This window comes from Hemitrygon akajei, chromosome 6 (assembly GCF_048418815.1).
Source record: "Hemitrygon akajei chromosome 6, sHemAka1.3, whole genome shotgun sequence".
In the NCBI taxonomy this organism is placed as follows: Eukaryota; Metazoa; Chordata; class Chondrichthyes; order Myliobatiformes; family Dasyatidae; genus Hemitrygon; species Hemitrygon akajei.
The window spans coordinates 112929956-112951044 of NC_133129.1; the positions used below are offsets into that span (position 1 = coordinate 112929956).

At 42.4% G+C, this 21089-nt stretch overlaps 1 protein-coding gene across 2 annotated transcripts in view; it reads left to right on the plus strand.

Moving 5' to 3' along the window:
• Positions 1 to 9608: 9608 nt before the first annotated feature.
• fnbp4 (formin binding protein 4) overlaps positions 9609 to 21089 on the plus strand; it is a 57012-nt gene continuing 45531 nt past the window's right edge. For both annotated transcript variants that reach the window (XM_073049063.1, XM_073049064.1), the window contains exon 1: positions 9609 to 10024. In XM_073049063.1, the coding sequence (XP_072905164.1) occupies positions 9916 to 10024 (109 nt within the window). In that variant the 5' untranslated portion in view covers positions 9609 to 9915. The remainder of the gene's footprint in view (positions 10025 to 21089) is intronic.

The window sequence follows — 21089 nt, forward strand, 5'->3', positions numbered from 1 at the left end:
CTGGGTCCAAGACAGACCCTCTGAAATAGTAACACCCAGGAATTTAAAGTTGCTGACCTTCTCTACCTCAGAAGGTGGCTGTTCTGTCGAATTTGTGTTTTCCCGACTTGGAACACCTAACGATCTGAGGACTGACTCGCGGATTTCTGGTTTTCTGCCCTGTCCTTCCTGCTTTTCCTTCAATAGTCCATGCAAAACTTCTGATTTTCTTTTGTTCTGTTACAAGAATCACCCCTTGTAAAAATGATCAGTGAGGCACAGAGAATCTGTAATTATCGACAAGTAACTTTTATTGTTTCAACTAAAAGCCCATGGGTTCACAAACTGTCTCTGTGTGCACCATACTAGAATTCCCTGACAGTCCATGAACAGTCAATGAAGAGAAAAGGATATTACCCAGGAAAGGAGTCTATGCTGGCCAGGCGTTCCTCATGGTCCCGATCTCCACGTGTCCATGGGGTCCTCCTTATCTGCGATGGTTGGTCTCAGACTGCTGGCGAGTTATCATCCCTGTGTATTTGGAGCTCCTGAGTCTTACATGGTTCCTCAACAATTGAACCATTGGATCCCCACCCCATTGGCTCAAGGTCACCTGACCTACCTGGGTCACCTTCTTACTGGTCATTGTACAGGGCTACAGCCAACATCGTTTCATGGCTCTGCCCACCCCAGCCATGTGTATTTGTGTCTTTACACTCTGACTGGTCCAAACCAGTTAAATGAGATAACCCAGACAGAGTCTAACGAGATTATCGATTGCAGGTCTGGCATTTTACAAACAAGTAGCTACTCCTCTGAGGCTACATCCACACTAGCCCAAATAATTTTGAAAATGCCGGTTTCGCATAAAAACGATAGGCGTCCACACTAGGCGTTTTTAAAAATATCTCTGTCCACATTGAAACAGAGATTTTGTCGAATCTTCCCCTACTGCACATGCGCAGGACACTTCTACGGAAAACAAGCGACATGTTTGGTGTTGAATCTCGCCGTGAAATTGCACGTATGTGCAGTTACAGACTATAAAAACTTAAATGATGGGCAGCTGTTGGCTCTTGCACAGGAGGACTTAAAAGTAAAAAAAAACAAATACTGAAGCGTATGGAGGTAACCGACAGGGAGTTCACGGACTGTATGACCCAGCTGATGACGAACATTGAAAAACTGACTAACTCTGTTGCATTATTAATAAAGCACCTTATTAAATGTGTAAAACACGTCTGCATCAGTATTATCTTGTATTTCCATACAATGTTACATTAGGCTGTTACACATCTATTGTCAGAGAAGTACTTGCATAAATAGGTAAACCACCTTCATACAAACAAGGACAGAAAACAGGGCAAAGTGAGTATTCTTATTTATTCAGTAAGTTATGGGTCAAAGTATTTGGTGAGTACATTTCTAACTCTTCTGGCTTCAGTTTCGTTGCCATCTGTTCTGAAATTGTTAGATTGTGTGGGGGGTTGCGTTCAGGAAAACAATGAAATGACGCACACAAGATGCTGGTGGAACACAGCAGGCCAGGCAGCATCTATAGGAGAAACACTATTGACATTTCGGGCTGAGACCCTTCGTCAGGACTAACTGAAAGGAAAGATAGTAAGAGATTTGAAAGTAGTGGGGGGAGTGGGAAATGCGAAATGATAGGAGAAGACCAGAGGGGGTGGGATGAAGCTAAGAACTGGAAAGGTGATTGGCGAAAGTGATACCAAGCTGGAGAAGGGAAAGGATCATGGGACGGGAGGCCTCGGGAGAAAGAAAGCGGGGGGGGGGGGGGGGGGGGGGAAGCACCAGAGGGAGATGGAGAACAGGCAAACAACTAAATATGTCAGGGATGGGGTAAGAAGGGGAGGAGAGGCTTTAACAGAAGTTAGAGAAGTCAATGTTCATGCCATCAGGTTGGAGGCTACCCAGCCGGTATATAAGGTGTTGTTCCTCCAACCTGAGTTTGGATTCATTTTGACAGTAGAGGAGGCCATGGATAGACATATCAGAATGGGAATGGGACGTGGAATTAAAATGTGTGGCCACTGGGAGATCCTGCTTTTTCTGGCGGACCGAGCATAGGTGTTCAGCGAAACGGTCTCCCAGTCTGCGTCGGGTCTCACCAATATATAAAAGGCCACACCGGGAGCACCGGACGCAGTATGCCACACCAGCCGACTCACAGGTGAAGTGTCGCCTCACCTGGAAGGACTGTCCGGGGCCCTGAATGGTGGTGAGGGAGGAAGTGTAAGGACAGGTGTAGCACTTGTTCCATTTACAAGGATAAGTGCCAGGAGGGAGATCGGTGGGAAGGGATGGGGGGGTACAAGTGGACAAGGGAGTCGCGTAGGGAGCGATCCCTGCGGAAAGCAGAAAGGGTGGGGGAGGGAAAGATGTGCTTGGTAGTGGGATCCCGTTGGAGGTGGCGGAAGTTACGGAGAATATGTTGGACCTGGAGGCTGGTGGGGTGATAGGTGAGGACAAGGGGAACCCTATCCCGAGTGGGGTGGCGGGCGGATGGGGTGAGGGCAGATGTGAGGGAAATGGGAGAGATGTGTTTGAGAGCAGAGCTGATGGTGGAAGCCCCTTTGTTTAAAAAAGGAAGACATCTCCTTCGTCCTGGAATGAAAAGCCTCATCCTGAGAGCAGATGCGGCGGAGACGGAGGAATTGTGAGGAGGGATAGCATTTTTGCAAGAGACAGGGTGGGAAGAGGAATAGTCCAGGTAACTGTGAGAGTCTGTAGGCTTATAGTAGATATCAGTAGATAAGCCATCTCCAGAGATGGAGACAGAAAGATCAAGAAAGGGGAGGGAGGTGTCGGAAATGGACCAGGTAAATTTGAGGGCAGGGTGGAAGTTGGAGGCAAAGTTAATGAAGTCAACGAGCTCAGCATGCGTGCAGGAGGCAGCGCCAAATGTTAACTTCATTAACCTTGCCTCCAACCTTCACCCTGCCCTCAAATTTACCTGGTCCATTTCCAACACCTCCCTCCCCTTTCTTGATCTTTCTGTCTCCATCTCTGGTTTTCAAAATTACACACCCTGGAAAGCATTTCTGAAAAGCTCTGGTTTCGGGGAATGAAAATGCCACTTTAGTGTGGACAGATGGTAAAAATGAAGAGATTTATCCGGTGTAGTGTGGACGTAGCCTGAGAATGGTCTCAGGTATATTGCTCTGATTAGATTGTCCCAGAGCAAGGATCAGTCCATTCCCTTTACATAACAAACAGTTATTTGTTTGAGAATGGTCTCAGGTTTAGCAAATCATTACCTGAAGCTTCCTGTGTCCACATTCAGGCTACGTTCACATTACACCGGATAAATCCGTAATCGAAGCTTTTTCTCTTCGTTTTTACCCTTTGTCCACACTAAAATGGCGTTTTCGTCCCCCGAAACCGAAGCTTTTCAGAAACGCTTTCCAAGGTGGATATTTTTGAAAATGCTGCTCGGGCAGATCAGTGTGGATGGGGTAACTGGAGAAATCTGAAAACGCTGTCAGACGGCAGTGCGCCATTTCATTGTTTTCTTGAATGCAACCTAACAATTTCAGAACAGATGGCAACGAGACTGAAGCCAGAAGAGTTAGAAATGTACACACCAAATACTTTGACCCATAACTTACTGAATAAATAAGCATACTCACTTTGCCCTGTTTTCTGTCCTTGCTCATATGAAGGTGGTTTACCTATTTATGCAAATACTTCTCTGACAATAGATGTGTAACAGCCTAATGTAACATCGTATGGAAATACAAGATGACACTAATGCAAACATTAAAACATTTATACATTTAACAAGGTGCTTTATTAATGCAACAGAGTTAGTCAGTTTTTCAATGTTTGTCATCAGCCGGGTCGTACAGTCCGTGAACTCCCTGTCGGTTGCCTCCGTACACTCCAGTATTTATGTTTTTTTTACTTTTAAGTTCTCCTACGCGAGAGCCAACAGCTGTCTGTCGTTTCAAGATTTTCTAGTCTGTAATTACACAAACGCGCACTTTTACGGTGAGATTCGACACCAAACATGTCGCCTGCTTTCGGTAATGTGTCCTGCGCATGCCTAGCAGGAGGAGATTCACCGAAATCTCCGTTTCAATGTGAACAGAGATATTTTCAAAAATGCATAGTGTGGATGCCTATTGCTTTTACTCGAAATCGGCGCTTTCAAAATTATCTGGTCTAGTGCAGATGTAGCCTCAGTTGTTCTGATTAGATTATCCAAGAGCAAGAAACTGTTCAGAGTCCACAAAATGAGGGAAACAAAGACAACTGGTTTGTCTGTTTCCCCTGTCCTTGATCAGACTGCAGTAAATGCCCTTGTAGGTTTACCTGATAGGTTAACACAAGCTGTGTTTTTCTCAGTTCCAGAGGTGTTACTCCCAACTCCACCTACATCGACACCACTGGTTTGTCCTTATTGTCCCATTGATTAACCTTAATACTTTGAATTATATCCAGTTGCTTGACCATACAGTGTGCCATACTTCCATAGTCCAGTATTGATCTTATTAGTCCTAATTTATCTTGTTGAAAAGTGTCGGGAAGTGTATGGTCATGCACTTTGGTAGAAGAAATGAAAGGGTTGACTGTTTTACACATGGAGATAAAATATAAAAAATACACAAATCTGAGGTGCAAAGGGACTTGGGAGTGCTTGTGCAAGATTCCCTGAAGGTTAATTTGCAGGTTGAGTCTGTGGTGAAGAAGGCAAATGTGATGTTAGCATTCATTTCAAGAGGACTAGAATTAAAAGCAAGGATGTAATGTTGAGTCTTTATAAAGCACTGGTGAGGCCTCACTTGGACTATTGTGAGCTGCAACTGGAGAGGGTTCAAAGGGAGGTCCATGAAAATAATTGCAGAATTAAACGGCTTGTCATATTTAGAGCATTTGATGACTCTGGGCCTGTATTCACTGCAATTTAGAAGAAAGAGGAATGACCTCATTGGAACCTATCAAATGGTGAAAGGCCCTGACAAGAGTGGATCTGGAGAGGTTGTTTCCTATGATGGGAGAATCTAAGACCAGAGGTCACGGCTTCAAAATAGAGAGGGGTTCTTTTAGAATAGAGATAAGGAGGAATTTCTTTAGCCAAAGTATGGTGAACCTGTGGAACTGTGCAGCTGAGGAGGCCAAGTCTTTTTGTATAATTAACCATTTAACCATATAACAATTACAGCATGGAAACAGGCCATCTCGGCTATTCTAGTCCATGCCGAACGCTTACTCTCACCTAGTCCCACTGACCTGCACTCAGCTCATAAGCCTCCATTCCTTTCCTGTCCATATACCTATCCAATTTTACTTTAAATGACAATACAGAACCTGCCTCTACCAGTTCTACTGGAAGCTCGTTCCACACAGCTACCAGTAAAGAAATTCCCCCTTGTGTTACCCCTAAACCTTTGCCCCCTAACTCTCAACTCATGTCCTGTTTGAATCTCCCCTACTCTCAATGGAAAAAGCCTATCCACGTCAACTCTATCTAGCCCCCTCATAATTTTAAATACCTCTATCAAGTCCCCCCCCCCAATCTTCTACGCTCCAAAGAATAAAGGCCTAACTTGTTCAACCTTTCCCTGTAACTTAGGTGCTGAAACCCAGCTAACATTCTAGTAAATCTTCTCTGTATTCTCTCTATTTTATTGACATCCTTCCTATAATTCGGTGACCAGAACTGTACACAATACTCCAAATTCAGCCTTACCAATGCCTTGTACAATTTTAACATTACATCCCAACTCCTATACTCAATGCTCTGATTTATAAAGACCAGCATACCAAAAGCTTTCTTCACCACCCTATCCACATGAGATTCCACCTTCAGGGAACTATGCACCATTATTCCTCGATCACTCTGTTTTACCTGTGATGATTAAGGCAGAAGTTGATAGATTCTTGATTGGTCAGAGCATGTTGGTGTTACTGGGGGAAGGCAGGAGACTGGGTTTGAGAGGTAAAATGGATCAGTCGTGACAAAATGGCAGAGCAGACTCAATGGGTCAAATAGCCTAATTCTGCTCCATATCTTACGGTCTTTTATATATATCTATATATATATATACAGATTTTATGGATTTCCTATTAACTCCACATTCCTTTCCTATTAAACACCTCAGGTGTCAGATCTCTTGGTTGGTGAACAATTCAGAGGCAGTAACCACAACTCCCTGACCTTTATCATAGTCTTGGTGCGGCAGCGTGGAAAGGTGTTTAATTTGGAGTTATGATGCGACTAGGCAGGAATTTGGCAGCATAAATTGGGAACATATATTCTCAGGGAAATGCACAGTGGAGGTTGTTTAGGGAGTACTTGCACAGGGTTTTGGATAAGTTTGACCCATTGAGGCAAGGGAAGGATGTCAAGGTGAAGGAACCATGGTTGACAAGGAATATCTTGTCAACAGGAATAAAGAAGGATACTTAAGTTTTAGGAAGCAAGGATCAGACAGGGGTCTGGAGAGTTAGGAGGTAGCTAGGAAGGAACTTAAGAATGGACTTTGGAGAGTCAGAAAAAGGTATGAGAAGACCTTGGTGAGTAGGATTAAGGAAAATCCCAAGGCACTCTAAATGTATATAAAGGACACAAGGATGAGTAGGACCAATCAGGGATAGAAGAGGAAACATACGTCTGGAATCTGAGGAGGTAGGGGAAGTTCTTAATGAATTCTTTGCTTCAGTATTCACCAGTGAGAGAATCCCTGATATTTCAAAGGTTCAAAGGTGCAACTCTGAAATTCTTCTTTGAATAACCACAAAATCAAGAAAGAAAAATGGAACAGGCACATTGAGCCCCCCAAATCCCCCACCCTTACACACAAAAAAACAAAAAGATCTGGTGAAAAACACAGACTGAATAAAAATTCTATAGTCCAAGTCCACATCCAAAACACAGAAAACCTGGGTAACATTCTCCCATCTCAGGTCACAGAGTGATCTGCAGCAATCAAGAGGCAGGTAGCCGGCACTCATCTCGATGTTTCAATCTCCCTCGTCACTTGATCGGTGAACAAAGGAAGCTTTAATTGGCGAATCGGTGCCCCATCCCACAGCCTTTTTGCCATGAAGTTTGTACATGCTGAACTTCAGAATCCTCTTGGAGACTGCAGAGTGCTGGGAAAACCCAAATAACCTCCAAACTGCAAATCACAGGATCCAATAGTTCCAGAATCACATTCAAGATGAAAAAAACATAAAATACATAAAAGAAGTGAAATATATGGTTTCATGATCTATCCAGATGTTGACTGAAGAAGTGTTGTATGCAGGTGCCATCTTGACCAAAAAAAAGAGGAATAACAGGCTGATATACTAGAACATGTTGACGTTAAAAAAGAGGATTTGCTGGAACTTTTGAAAAATATTAGGATAGGTAAGTCCCCAGAGCTGGTGGGATATATCTCAGGCTATTACAGAAAGTGAGAGAAGAAATTGCTGTGCTATGACAATGATCATTGCATCCTCACTGGTCACAGGAGCAGTACTATATAATGGGTCGATGGCAAGTATTATTCCTTTGTTCAAGAAAGGGAGTAGGATAACCCTATGAACTATAGACCAGTGAGTCACAAAATTATAAGATTCTTAGAGACTGAGTTTACAAGCATCTGGAGAAGCATGGTCTGATTAGGGATAGTCAACATAGCTTCATGAGGGGTAGGTCATGCCTCACAAGCCTGTCTGAGTTCCTTGAGGATGTGACAAAGCACATTGATGAAGGTAGAACATTGAATGTGGTATACATGGATTTCAGTAGGTGATTGATAAGGCTCCCCAATGTAGGTTCATTCAGAAAGTCAGGAGGCATAGCATCTAAGGAAACATGACTGTGTAGATTAGAATTGGCTTAACCATAGAAGGCAGAAGGTGGTTGTAAATGGAGCGCATTCTGCCTGGAGGTCGTGAACAGTGTTGTTCCGCAGGGATCTGTTCTGGGACCCATGCCCTTTGTGATTTTTATAAATGACTTAGATGAGGAAGTGGAAGAGTGGGTTAGTAAGTTTGCAGATGGTGGAGTTGTAGACAGTGTAGAAGGTTGTTAAGGATTATAATATGAAAGTGTAGGGGAACAGAAAGATCATGAGGTTCATGTCTATGCATCCCTCACAGTCAGCATGCAAGCTGATAGGGTTGTTAAGAAGACAGATGGTGTGTTGGCCTTCATTAGTTGGGGAATTGATTTCAACAGCTGTGAAGTAATTATAAAATATAAAATCCTGGTTAGACCACACTTGGAATATTATGTTCAGAAACAAGAGAAAATCTGCAGATGCTGGAAATCGAAGCAACACACAAAATGCTGGAGGAACTCAGCAGGCCAGGCAGCATCTGTGGAAAAAAGTACAGTCGACATTTCAGGCCAAGGCCCTTCCGCAGGAATGGAGAAAAAAAAGCTGAGGAGTAGATTTAAAACGTGAGGGGAAGGTAGAGAGAAACACAAGGTGATAGGTGAAACCTGAAGGGGGAGGGATGAAGTAAAGAGATGGGAAGTTGATTGGTGAAAGAGATACAGGGCTGGAGAAGGGGGTGTCTAATAAGACAGAGGCCATGGAAGAAAGAAAAGGGGAAGTCGCACCAGAGGGTGGCGATGGATGGTGTGGAGATAAGTTGAGAGAGGGAAAATGGATGGAGAAAGGTGAAGGGTGCGGCATTACCGGAGTTTTGAGAAATTGATGTTCATGCCATCAGGTTGGAAGCTACCCAAACGGAATATAAGGTATTGTTCCTCCAACCTGAGAGTGGTCTCATCACAACAGTGGAGGAAGCCATGGATGGACATATCTGAATGGGAAGTGGAATTAAAATGGTTGGCCACTGGGAGATCCCACTTTTTCTCCAGCCCTGTATCTTTTCACCAATCAACTTCCTAGCTCTTTACTTCATTCCTCCCCATTCAGGTTTCACCTGTCACCTTATGTTTCTACCTCCCCTCCTCCCAGCTTTTAAGTCTACTCAGCTTTTTTATTCCTCCAGTCCTGCCAAAGGGTCTTGGCCTGAAACATCAACTAATCTTTCCCATTGGTACTGCCTGGCCTGCTGAGTTCCTCCAGCATTTTGTATATTATGTTCAGTACTGAGTTGCCTTATTACAGGATGGATATGGAAGCTTTGGATAGGGTCCAAAGGAGATTTACCACGATGCTGCCTGGAGTGGGGAGCATGTTTTAGGAAGACAGGTTGAGGGAAAAAGGGAGGGCTTTTCTCTTTGCAGTGGCGGATGAGAAGTGAGTTGATAGAGGTGTACAAGATGATGAAGCAGTGATAGAGTGGTCAGCTGGAGAATTTATCCCAGGATACAAATGTCTCATACAAGGGGGCATAATTTTAGGGTGATTGGAGGAGATTACAATAGGGAGGGGAGTTAAATGTGGGTTTTGAGAGTGTTGATAGAGGCAGATACATTAGGAGCATCTAAGAGAATCTTAGACACTTGAATGAAAGGAAAATGGAGGACGACTTCGGTACAACCTTAGACAAAGCGTTAACTTACATTTTTAAACCGACAGAACCGGTGCCACTAGAGGCCGATACTAATACATCAACCTCAGCTGTCAGCCGTCAACGGGTCTCGCGCGAACCTAACGTCATGACATCATCGCTTAAATGATTTACGTGGTGAAGTCACCGCAAGCGCGCCGGTACAAGCCGGAACGCGGAGAGCTGCAGAAGCAATAGGCCCGAACAGGAGCGTGGGGGTCGGCAGGAGTAGCAGAGGCCAGAATCCAAGTGCGGAGGTGGCCCGACCCGTAACCCTTAGAGTGACGGGTGGATCAAGCCCTAACCGACGCCCAGAAGGTGACGGTAGGAGCAGGCCCTGACCGGAACCCCGAAGGCGCGGGAGAAGTAGGCCGGAGCAGGGGTCCGAGAGCGGTTGGGGATTAGGCCCACCCGGGCTCTGCAGCGAGCCAGTGCCCAGAGATCATTTTGATGGGGAAGAAGACGCGAATCAACTTGCAGCAGAGCCGGCGGCGGCCGATCCTTCAGCTGGAATCCGGTCACAAGAAGGAGGATCGCGGCTCAGGCTCGGGCTCGGATGGTGAGCTGGGGAGGCCGGAGTCTAGCAGGAGGGAGGGCATTGGGCATATGAACTATCAATGGGCTCTTGGAGGCGGCAAGCTGATAGGGGTTATTCTGGTTCATCACGCGTGTCTATAGGGGACATGTGGGTCTTCATAATGTCCCTTATAATCACCGCGAACTCAAAGTTGCATTGAAGCCACTTGAGAATTGAGATTTTAAGTTACTCCAGAAAATGAGCAATGGGGAGCATTTATATGAATGTTTCATAATTATTTGTAAAATGTGTTCCACTGAACGATATTAGGCTTTATTTTAACTGGCCATATTGGGCTAAAAGGTTATTTGCAATGTGTTGTCAGTTTCATTGAGGAAAGAAGTACAGGTGCTAACAACCCCACCTGAAAGTTTATGTTCAGTATTCTGAATGAAATGGATAGAAAGATAGTTGGCATCTTATTTGTTACTGTTGAAAGCTCCTTGGATTCTGGAAGGATTCAGGAGGATTGGGAGCGGCAGATGTAACTTTTTCAAGAAAACAGTGCTACAAAGCAATTACTTTAGTCATGGAGCTGTCATCCAAATGTAAAGTGGCAATACAGTAATAGAATTCTTAGAAAAGTTCTGTAGTTATTGCAATGCTGAACAAGTTTAGATTAAGACTGTGGGCTGGCATACTCAATCCATTAATCTCTTGGTTTTGGCCAGAGTGTTGCACAATCCCCTGTGCATTTTGCTGTGCTCCCTGAGATTAACCCTCAAGTACTGTTGATGTAAGCAGTAAAGGCACACCACTTCCCCAACTGCTTGTTCAAATTAACCGAAGTGTCTCTACGGTTGTCATAAATTATAATCTGTGGTAAAACAAGCATTATTCAGCAGTTTGAATTAATTGTTTGCAGGAAAATGAATGTTTCAAAATAAATCCATTAAATAGTGGAATTTGAATAGAGTTCAGTAAATGACTTGTTTTTTTTCCTCATGCTAATTTCACATGTGCTCCAATTTAAAAAAAGGTTGTAATTTTGATTTTATTACTATCAGGGTGCTTTCCATACAAACTCAAAACCCAACACTGGAGTTCTGGCTGTGGGAATATATTCATTTGTTTTAAATTAAAGACTAAAGCCTTCTATTGTAGTACTGCCTTTATAGTAGTTTGCATGCTAGTCTATGATTACTTAGTGACATTTTTAACATAGAGAAAATTTTTCAGTCACAAATAAGAGAAAATCTATAAATGCTGGAAATCCAAGCAACACACACAAATTGCTGGAGGAACTCAGCAGGCCAGGCAGCATCTATTGGTGGGGGGGAAGAGTCTACATTTTGGGGAGAGGCCCATTGGCGGACTGGAGAGTAAAAAGGATGAGGGGTAGATTTTAAAGGTTGGGAGGAGGGGATAGAGAAACACAAGGTGTTAGGTGAAACTGGGAGGCGAAGGGAAACTGCTGGGAGGTTGACTGGTGAAAGAGATACAGAGCTGGAGAAGGGGGAATCTAGTTGTAGAAGATAGAAAGCCATAGAAGAAAGAAAGAAAGGGAGGAGGACCAGGGGGAGGCAATCAACAGGCAAGGAGATAAGGTGGGAGAGGAAAAAGGGAATGGTGAAGGAGGGGTTGCATTACTAGAAGTTTGAGAAATCGATGCTCATGCCATCAGGTTGGAGGCTAACCAGACAGAATATAAAGTGTTGTTCCTCCAACCTGAGTGTGGCCTCATCGTGACATTAGAAGATGCCATGGGTTGACATGTGGGAATGGGAAGTGGAATTAAAATGGATGGCCACTGGGAGATCTTACTACTTCTGGCAGGCTCGGTGAAGCGGTCTCCTAATCTGCTTTGGGTTTGACCAATATATAGGAGACCACACCAGGAGCACGAGACACAGTGTACGATCACTCACCCACCACCCCACCAACCTCCAGCACATAATTCTCTGGAACTTAGCTATCTGCAAAGGGATCCCATCGCCGAGCACATCTTCCCCCACTTTGTGCTTTCCACAGGGATCGCTCCCTAAGTGACTCCCTTGTCCATTCATCCATCTCCCTCTTGGCACTTATCCTTGCATGTGGAGCAGGTGCTACACCTCCCTCACTACCATTCGGGGCCCCAAACAGTCCTTCCAGGTGAAGTGACACTTCACCTGTGAGTCTGCTGGGGTCCTATAATGTGTCTGGGTTGTGTTACTGAGTTCCTCTAGTATTTTGTGTGTTGCTTGAAAAATTTTAAGTTCTTGGATTATTTCATAGTGCGAAAGTTGATTCTTTGTTGAATATAGTGGTATTTTAAGAATTTGTATAGCTGTTCAGTTTTGCATGAAAAACAAGCAAGATTTCCATATTATTCATTCCCACTACTGTTCCTTCATTATTACACAAGAAATGTGCAAAGTAGAGGTTAGACAATCTTTTTGTGAGAATAATCTTTTGTGGTCATATGGCAGGGTATGTGGGGATTTTTCAGTAGCTTCTGATTCTGCACAGGTCAGATGATGACAATTGACTTTGTACAAAATCTCAGTCCATATTGAGTGCAAACAGTCCCACCAAGACCAGCATTTACAGGCATGCATGAGATGGTAAAACAAGACTGAAAATAACCTTAGTAAAAGTACTCGGAAATAATAGGTTTACATTTCAATGCAAAGTATCATGTGATCATATGATATGATGTTTTGGAAACAGAACTAACCATTAATTTAAATAATATTTTATTGGATGGATGAATTTATTATGTGACTTTTCACACGAGTGCGTATCGGACAGATGTAAATTGTGCCCAACTCATCATTTTCAGTTTCACCATGTTAATAAATGGAAACAGTGTATGTTGTGTTTCTGTCACCTTCACTGGTATTCTTCATCAGCTGAGCACCATACCCAATATGTACTTTTACTAAGTTCAAATATAACCTGAAAATAACCTGTTCATGTCAAAATGTGCTAGCCAAATATTATTACAATTTTAACCAATTTGTTACTGCATAAAATACACATTGTTTAAAACTTTGTGCATATTGTTAGAAAAATGTTCTGCTGCTTTTAGTCTCATACTACAAGTTCAACACCCCTTATCCAAAATTCCAAAGTCCAAAAACCTCTGAAATCCGAATTTTTTTGAGAGCTGTGACATCACAAATGGAAAATTCCACAAGGTGCGAGGAAGATTCTCTGTGTACCACACAGTTCTGAGAAGTGATCTCACTTATGCAATGATCAGAAGTTGATGAAAGCTAGAAAAACACTGCATAAAGTGAAAAGTGAAGACCTTGTTATGTATTGAAAAAGTGGATTCATCAGTATCAGAGTGAACATATGCTGATCATGAAACAAGCAAAGATCTATCACAAGGAATTGAATATTAGAGGTAATTGTGAATATTTAGCAGGCTGGTTGCAGAAATTTAAGAAAAGGCATAGTAACTTTTTTAAGATTTGCGTTAATAAAATATCCGCTGATCACGAAGCAGCTGAGAAATTCATTGATGAATTTGCCAAGATTGTCACTGATGAAAATCTAATGAGCTGAGCGGCTACATCAATGCAGATGTGTGATGAGCAAGTGTAAATCAAAGATTTATTACCCAGAGCACACAAATTCAGGGTCAGAAATAATGGTGATCCAAAGCGCTCTCATTATATATTACAAAACACTTCCAGCCCCAAGCATTTTGGGTAAGTGGTACTCAACCTGTAGGTACATTAAGAATTGCATTGCTCTATAGCCATCAGAGAGTTGGTATGCTGTTATTTCATTATGATACAAAATGTGTTAAATATAAGATTCTGTTTTTTAGAATGTGGTTAATGTAGATAGAGACTGCGTTATTTGAACTGGCCGTATTCAATCTAAGTGTACGATGCAATGGTCAGAAATGGAAAAGAAACCCATTAGTGCATTTTAAGTGTAAATGGTGTTGCTGTGGTGAAGCTGAGTAGCAGCTAGTTACATTAGGCTTTTGATGACTGCAACAAGCACTGAGCTATCACTAGTTTAAAAGTTTTTAGTTCACTCTAGGAAAAGATATTCCATTTTTCCATTAATCTTGAAGTTTTTCCCTCGCAGCTGGATGAATACTAACATTATACTTATCATACTTTAAGATCTTCAAAGCTTGGACTAAAATTTGAGTTGATAATACATTTCCCTTGCACTTCCATCCAAGATCAAGTCTAAATGGGTTCCTTTCCTGTATAGAGGTCTCTTACCATTCAGTGGTCTAAGTGGTTCAGTGTCAACAGAATCTCTGGGTGGCTCACTCACTGCTGAAGTAGATGTTGTGAGATTCTTCATTCCGAGCAGTCTTGGGAGGGACCATCAAGTTGGTTGTAGAATGTCTTTTTTTTGTGTGTGGTTGCTGTTGATATTCCCTGATGCTGTCCTATCAAATGATCTCAGCATAGATTAACCATGGTGTATGATAGATAGATAGATACTTTATTCATCCCCATGGGGAAATTCAACTTTTTTTCCAATGTCCCATACACTTGTTGTAGCAAAACTAATTACATACAATACTTAACTCAGTAAAAAATATGATATGCATCTAAATCACTATCTCAAAAAGCATTAATAATAGCTTTTAAAAAGTTCTTAAGTCCTGGCGGTAGAATTGTAAAGCCTAATGGCATTGGGGAGTATTGACCTCTTCATCCTGTCTGAGGAGCATTGCATCGATAGTAACCTGTCGCTGAAACTGCTTCTCTGTCTCTGGATGGTGCTATGTAGAGGATGTTCAGAGTTATCCATAATTGACCGTAGCCTACTCAGCGCCCTTCGCTCAGCTACCGATGTTAAACTCTCCAGTACTTTGCCCACGACAGAGCCCAGAGTTAGATCCTTATCTCCACTTCCAGAACTCCAGATGATTAAGGCTATCTATCTTCACCTTGAATTCAGTAATGAGTAAACGTGCAACCATGTTCATCCTGTAAGTCCATCATCTTCAGTCAGTCCTTTCTCCTTGATATCATTCCCATAAAGGTGGCACTAACAAGACAAGGTGACGCTTTACAATTAATGGTTCCATTTACTATCAGAGAATGTATACAACCTGAAATTCTTCCTCCTAGCAGACATTTGCAAAACAGAAGAAACCCACAAAGGATGACAAAAGAAGGTTAGAACCCCAAAGCCCCTCATGCAGCAGCAAAGTACCCCAAAGAGACTATGATCTGGGTCCATCAAAAACTACAGTCCAGAACCCAGCACTTCTACTTGCCACAGGTCTCTAACAAGGGAAAGAGGCGTCACCCCTTCCACAATGACAGAGGAGACAAAAACCCGCTGATTAGATATGACAGACCGAGTTCAACAGACTTTATCTGTCTCTCTCTCTCTTGCCCACACACTGTTACAAATCCCTAGGTTTCGTTTGCTGTGGACTGTCACTTTAAGAGAGTGCCTGAATGAGGTGGAACTAACAATGATGTCAGCCGGCAGCTTTCTCAGCTCACTTCTGATTTTTACAAAGAAAGAGAGAGGGAAACAGTCAGTTGGAACAAGAGAGACAGAACAGCTACTCTTATAGTCTGAGTAAGACTTGAACTTTAGAACTTACGGGGCAAGGTTTGCTCCAGAATGTGTGTCTGTCACTTTGTACAGTCCAAAGGAGTGGATTTAGGAATGTCCTGTGGGACCACTTGAAGTTAACCCTTGCCTGGGTGTTATGTGGTAATCACTTGAAGACGACATTCCTGTGACAGGTCACTTGGGCGATATATCTAAGTGGACTTTGGATTGATTCAACGGACAAGATCTTTGACGGTTTTTGTTTACCTGTGGAATTCGACATAATAGTCATCTCTCTACATTTATCTTGGATTACAAATATCTCTCTCCCATCATTTATTTCTTGGATTACTGAACTTTCCTACTTTACCATCTCAAGACTCTTAAGCTTTGTTCCCCCAGGCTCAATAGTTTGGGAGTTATATTTACACACATTTATGCACAAAACACTTAACTTTTGCTTATCTTGTTTAAGTTACAATATTATAAGTAGGTACTAATAAAGATAGTGGTATTAAAATCAAAACCAGACTCCAGTGTGAACTGTTTTGCTGCTGGTTTGTTTCTAAAACGTCACACACATGGCCTCCAGCAGTTGTCTTGATGTTCCGATCTCCCACAGTGCTTCAGTTGACAAACAAAGCTGCTAGCTATTATACTTTTTCTGGACTTCCTCTTGGGTGGGGGGGGGGGGGGGGTGTGCTTTTGAACCATCTGCATGACCTGGCATTTTTGTGCTACACATTGCTGGAGCAGATCTGGGGTTAGATCCAAGTGGCGGGACCGGGCCCAAGAGTGAAAAATTGACTGATGTTTGGCTGATTTAAGTGCCAAGCAAGATTAAAAGATCAAAGCGTCAAGACCAAGGGTGAAGGACTCTGAGGTTTACTCGACTCAGCACTGAACTGACTCTGCAGCTGTGATCTGTAACCACTGGCACTCACCTCAGCACTGAACTGGCTGTGTGATTGTGGACTCTGCAGTTTATGTTCTGTGTTACTTGTTTACTTTTTTATTGTTTGCACGATTTGATCTGTTTTTTGCATATTGTTTGATCTTTGTTACGTAGGTTGTTTAATGAGTTTTGTTGTGCTTTTTGTTTTGTGGCTGCCTGCAAGAAGATGAATCTTAAAGAATCTTAAATGAATCTTAAATTTTACTCTTTGCTTTGCATGATTTTCTTATATCTTTGACCTGTGCTAATTTGCCATTGGAAATGGGTTCTCCTCCAAAAAAGCTATATATCTGTACTGGCTCTTCCTGTAATCTGCTCTGGTAAAATTGAATGAAAGACCTAGAGAGAGAGAGCATGTGAAGGGGATGTTTCTAGTAGTGGGAGAGTCTAAGACCAGAGGGCATATCCTCAAGATGGAAGGATCTCCCTTTAGAACAGGTAAGGAATTACTTCAGCCAGAGGATGGTGAATCTGTGGATTTATTGACGCAGAAGGCAGTGGAGGCCAACCCATTGGGTATATTTAAAGCAGAGGTCGATAGGTTCTTGATTAGTAAGGGCTAATGGTTACAGGGAGAAGGCAGAATAATGGGGTTGATAGGAAAAATAAATCTCAGGATCATTTGATAGAGCAGTCTTAAAGGGTTGAATTGCCTAATTCTGCTTGTATGTCTTGTGGTCTAAATATCTCCACCAGAAAGATTGGCTGACTTGTGATTAATTATGTGAGACTTAACACAAAGGTTGGAGTCCAGACAAATTTATAGAAGATTTGGAAATGTTTTGACTTACAGCCTCAGGATATTTTGATTCAGTGCGTTAAAGTCTGTTTTCAAGTATATTGCAAGTGTAGATTATCCTGGTGTCTTGCTGTGCATCAGTTAAGTAAAGAAAGAGTTTTTGCCACATGAACTTTATTGAGACTATGACAAGTTCCCACGGCAGACTGGTGCAAAAGGCTAAAGTCTGTGGTCAAGTTGGCAAATTGGTTTAGGGCATAGGTACAAAATTAAGGGAGGGAAGTTTAGGGGAGACATCAGGGGTAAGTTTTTTTACACAGAGGGTTGTGAGTGCCTAGAATGACTTGCTAGGGACGGTGGTGGAGGCTAAAACATTAGGGGTATTTAAGAGCCTCTTGGACAGGCACATGGATGAAAGAAAAATGGAGGGTTATGGGGTAGTGTGGGTTTAGTACTTTTTTTTAAGGATTATATGGGTCGGCACAACATGGAGGGCTGAAGGGCTTGTACTGTGCTGTAGTGTTCTATGGTAATAGAAGGCAAAGAGTGGTTGTGGAGGATTGTTCCTGTGATTAGATGTTGTGACCATTAGTGCTGGTTCCTTTATTGTTAGATGCATTAATGATTAGAATGTAAGTGTTTGAGGTATGATTGCTGGGTTCACAGATGACATTAAAAATAGGTCTTCATATTGAGGAGAATCATCTTGGGTTGCCTAGGTAAAATGGGTAGAACAGTAGCATATGGAGTTTAATTCTGTTTAGGTGGGGCTAATAAGACAAGGATATACACTGTGAATGTTGGAGCATACAGAATATTGTGGAACAGAAGTCCAAGCATGCCCAAAATTACCAAAGCCAAGAGTTAAAGTAGTTCAGTCATATGATATACACTCGGTGGCCACTTTATTAAGTAACCATTGGAAATATTTGTGGCAGCAACTCGATGCATAGAAACATGTAGACATGGTCAAGAGGTTCAGTTGTTGCTCAGACCAAACATCAGAATGGGGAAGAAACGTGATCTAAATAATCTTGACTGTAGAATAGTTGGTGCCAGAAGGGCGTGAATATCTCAGAAACTGCAGTCTCCTGGGATTTTCATGCACACCAGTCTCTAGAATTTTCAAAGATTGATGGGGGGAAAAGCAAAAACATTCGGTGAAAGGCAATTTTGTGAGGAAAAACACCTTGTTAATGAGGGAGGTCAGAGGAGAATGGCCACACTGGTTCAAGCTGACAGGAGGGGGACAGTAACTCAAATAACCATGTGTTACCACAGTAGTGTGCAGAAGAAGAGCATCTCCAAACTCTCAGCGTGTTGACTCTTGAAGTAGATGGGCTACACCAGCAGAAGACCACACTGGGTTCCACTCCTGTCCTAATAAAATTGTCATTGGGTGTACTTGCCTTTGTTACCTGGAATGCATAATATAGGAAAAGAGAAGTTATGGTACGTGAACTTTGGTACAGCCACAGCTTAGAAATGTGTGCAATTCTGGTCTTCACACAACAGAAGGGATGTAATTGCACTAGAGAGAGCATAGAAGAGGTTCACCAGGATAGTACTTGTGATGAAGCAGTTTAGTTATGGTGAGAGACTATGATTTAGATTTATTTCCTTGGAGGTGTGGTGGCTGCAGAGGATCCAATTGTAATGTACAAAATTATGAGGGGCGATTTTACAGCTGGTTTAGTGGGTCTCTCAGTTACATGCTACTTTGTCATTTTATGCCACCTTGGCATTGCACTGTTCAATGATATTTGAACAAGGATGCAAAGAGGTTTGAAGGCAAAATACAAATTGAGTATTGGCAAATTTATTTTTTAGTAAGACAAGTCAATGATTGAGGCAGCGGCAATTAGCTGGTTTGGGCATGCATCTGGGCAATTTTCCATCTTATCAAGTAGATGCTGGTATAAATACTCAATCTTTTACAGTCTTTTCAATGCTTCACATGAAAAGCATGTTTGAGTCCCTGGAGGGTGATAAGAGGTTTAAAAGTATTGCATTGGAGTAGCTGGACAATAAGAATGAACTTGTTATGGAATGATGCTTTCAGAATATTCAAGGAAAATATCTTGAAAATATCAGAAGTTACACTGAATATAGAAAAGTTAGAGTAGAAGCTAAGGTCAGTCTTTCCAGATGAAGCAGCATTCATTTGCACTTCCTATTATGTTTTGTAACTTCCAAAACGTTAAACTGATTCAAAAGAAAACGAGAGATACGAGTCTTAGTTTGTTTTTTCAGTGAGATGTGAACGTATTACATGGCAGTGCCATGACATGTAATTCATTTAGTTTTACAAATAACCCATAATAATATAAACCAGGGCTTTCCAACCTGGGGTCCACAGACCCCTTGCTTAAGCAATTGGTCCATGACATTAGAAAAAGGTTGGGAACCCCTGGTTTAAATGAATAAGAATGCTTAATCGAACACTATATTTACAATATTACTCAACAACTGAATTATTAAGTACACTTCACTCCCTCTTGCTTAGCTGTAAACTCCAACTCAACAGAGAATGCACCTCAATATATACATAGTATTTTATATTATAAAACTACAGGTAGTCCCCAAGTTATGAAAGTCCGACTTACGAACAACTCGTACTTATGAACCAAGGAAGGAGAACACCGTCCGCCATTTTAAGTCGGATTGCGACGCTGTCCACCATTTTAAGTCGTTGCCGTTGACACTGTTGAGTGTGTAACTTTGTATTTGGCTTTAAATTTTCTTAGCAAGATTCACCCTCCCCCCTCCCCTTTTCCATTGGGCTGGTGGTGCAATGAGATTAGCTTCAGGCTCAAGAACGGAGGTTCCAGAGTTCGATCCAGTGACAGACCACTCCCGAGCGCATTCTCCATTTGTGCTGGGTTGATGTCGAGCTCGCAACTCGACCTCGATAAAAAAGCACTGCCACCTCTGGTTTAAATTCCCACACGGAATATTGTGGAGGATCAAATACCCACTTGTCAACACAGCACAGCCCCCACTTGTCCCATTTAACCTATCTCGGTACGGTGGACTTTAGGATCCAGGGAATTCAGTGCCGTGGTCCTTAGGACCCAGCGGAGCTCGGGACCCGCTGCCCGCAGTGTTTTTGTTCTGTTGACAGGAAGCAATCACGGTTGAAAATAAAGTGGAAATAATAGTGTTTGGAAAGACGTGAAAAATCATCGGTCATTGGAAAAGCGTTAGGCTACAGTCGGTCAACGATCAGAACAATTTTAAAGGATAAAGTGAGAATAATGGAGCGTGTGAAAGGCCCTGCCCAGATGAAAGCTACAATTAATACTAAGCAACATAGTGGTTTAATTATTGGAATACATACGTTTCTTAAGTGTTTTATATGCATAGAAAAGTAAAATATATACTAAGACAAACGTTTGACTAACTGACGCTAAATAATACCGTATTGTTCCGACTTAAAGACAGACTCAGGAGTGGAACTCGTTCGTAACCTGGGGACTGCCTGTACTATACTGACATCCACAGCACAGTAAATTTTAAATGAACCCATTCAGGCCTAAAGACTTGATCAGTATGGAAGATTTCTTATTCTTGTGGGGTTCTGCCCTTCCTGACAAGGGGGATCACTTTGCTTGTCAGGTGAAAGTTATGACTGTGAAAACAGTCTCGGCTTCTGGGACCTCCTTCGTGGTAGTTGCAGGAGTTGACTCTGAAACTACAGGAAATGGTACTGACAGCTCTGGATAACCTTTCTTCCTTTTCCTTCTAATTTGTGCCTTTTGATGTTGGGAAGGTCCATTTAGTTCACTGGGGTATTTTCTTAATAATCCTATTGTTCCCCTTACAATCTGATCTCATCTTGGTTTCCTCATCCACTACATCACTGACAAATCCTC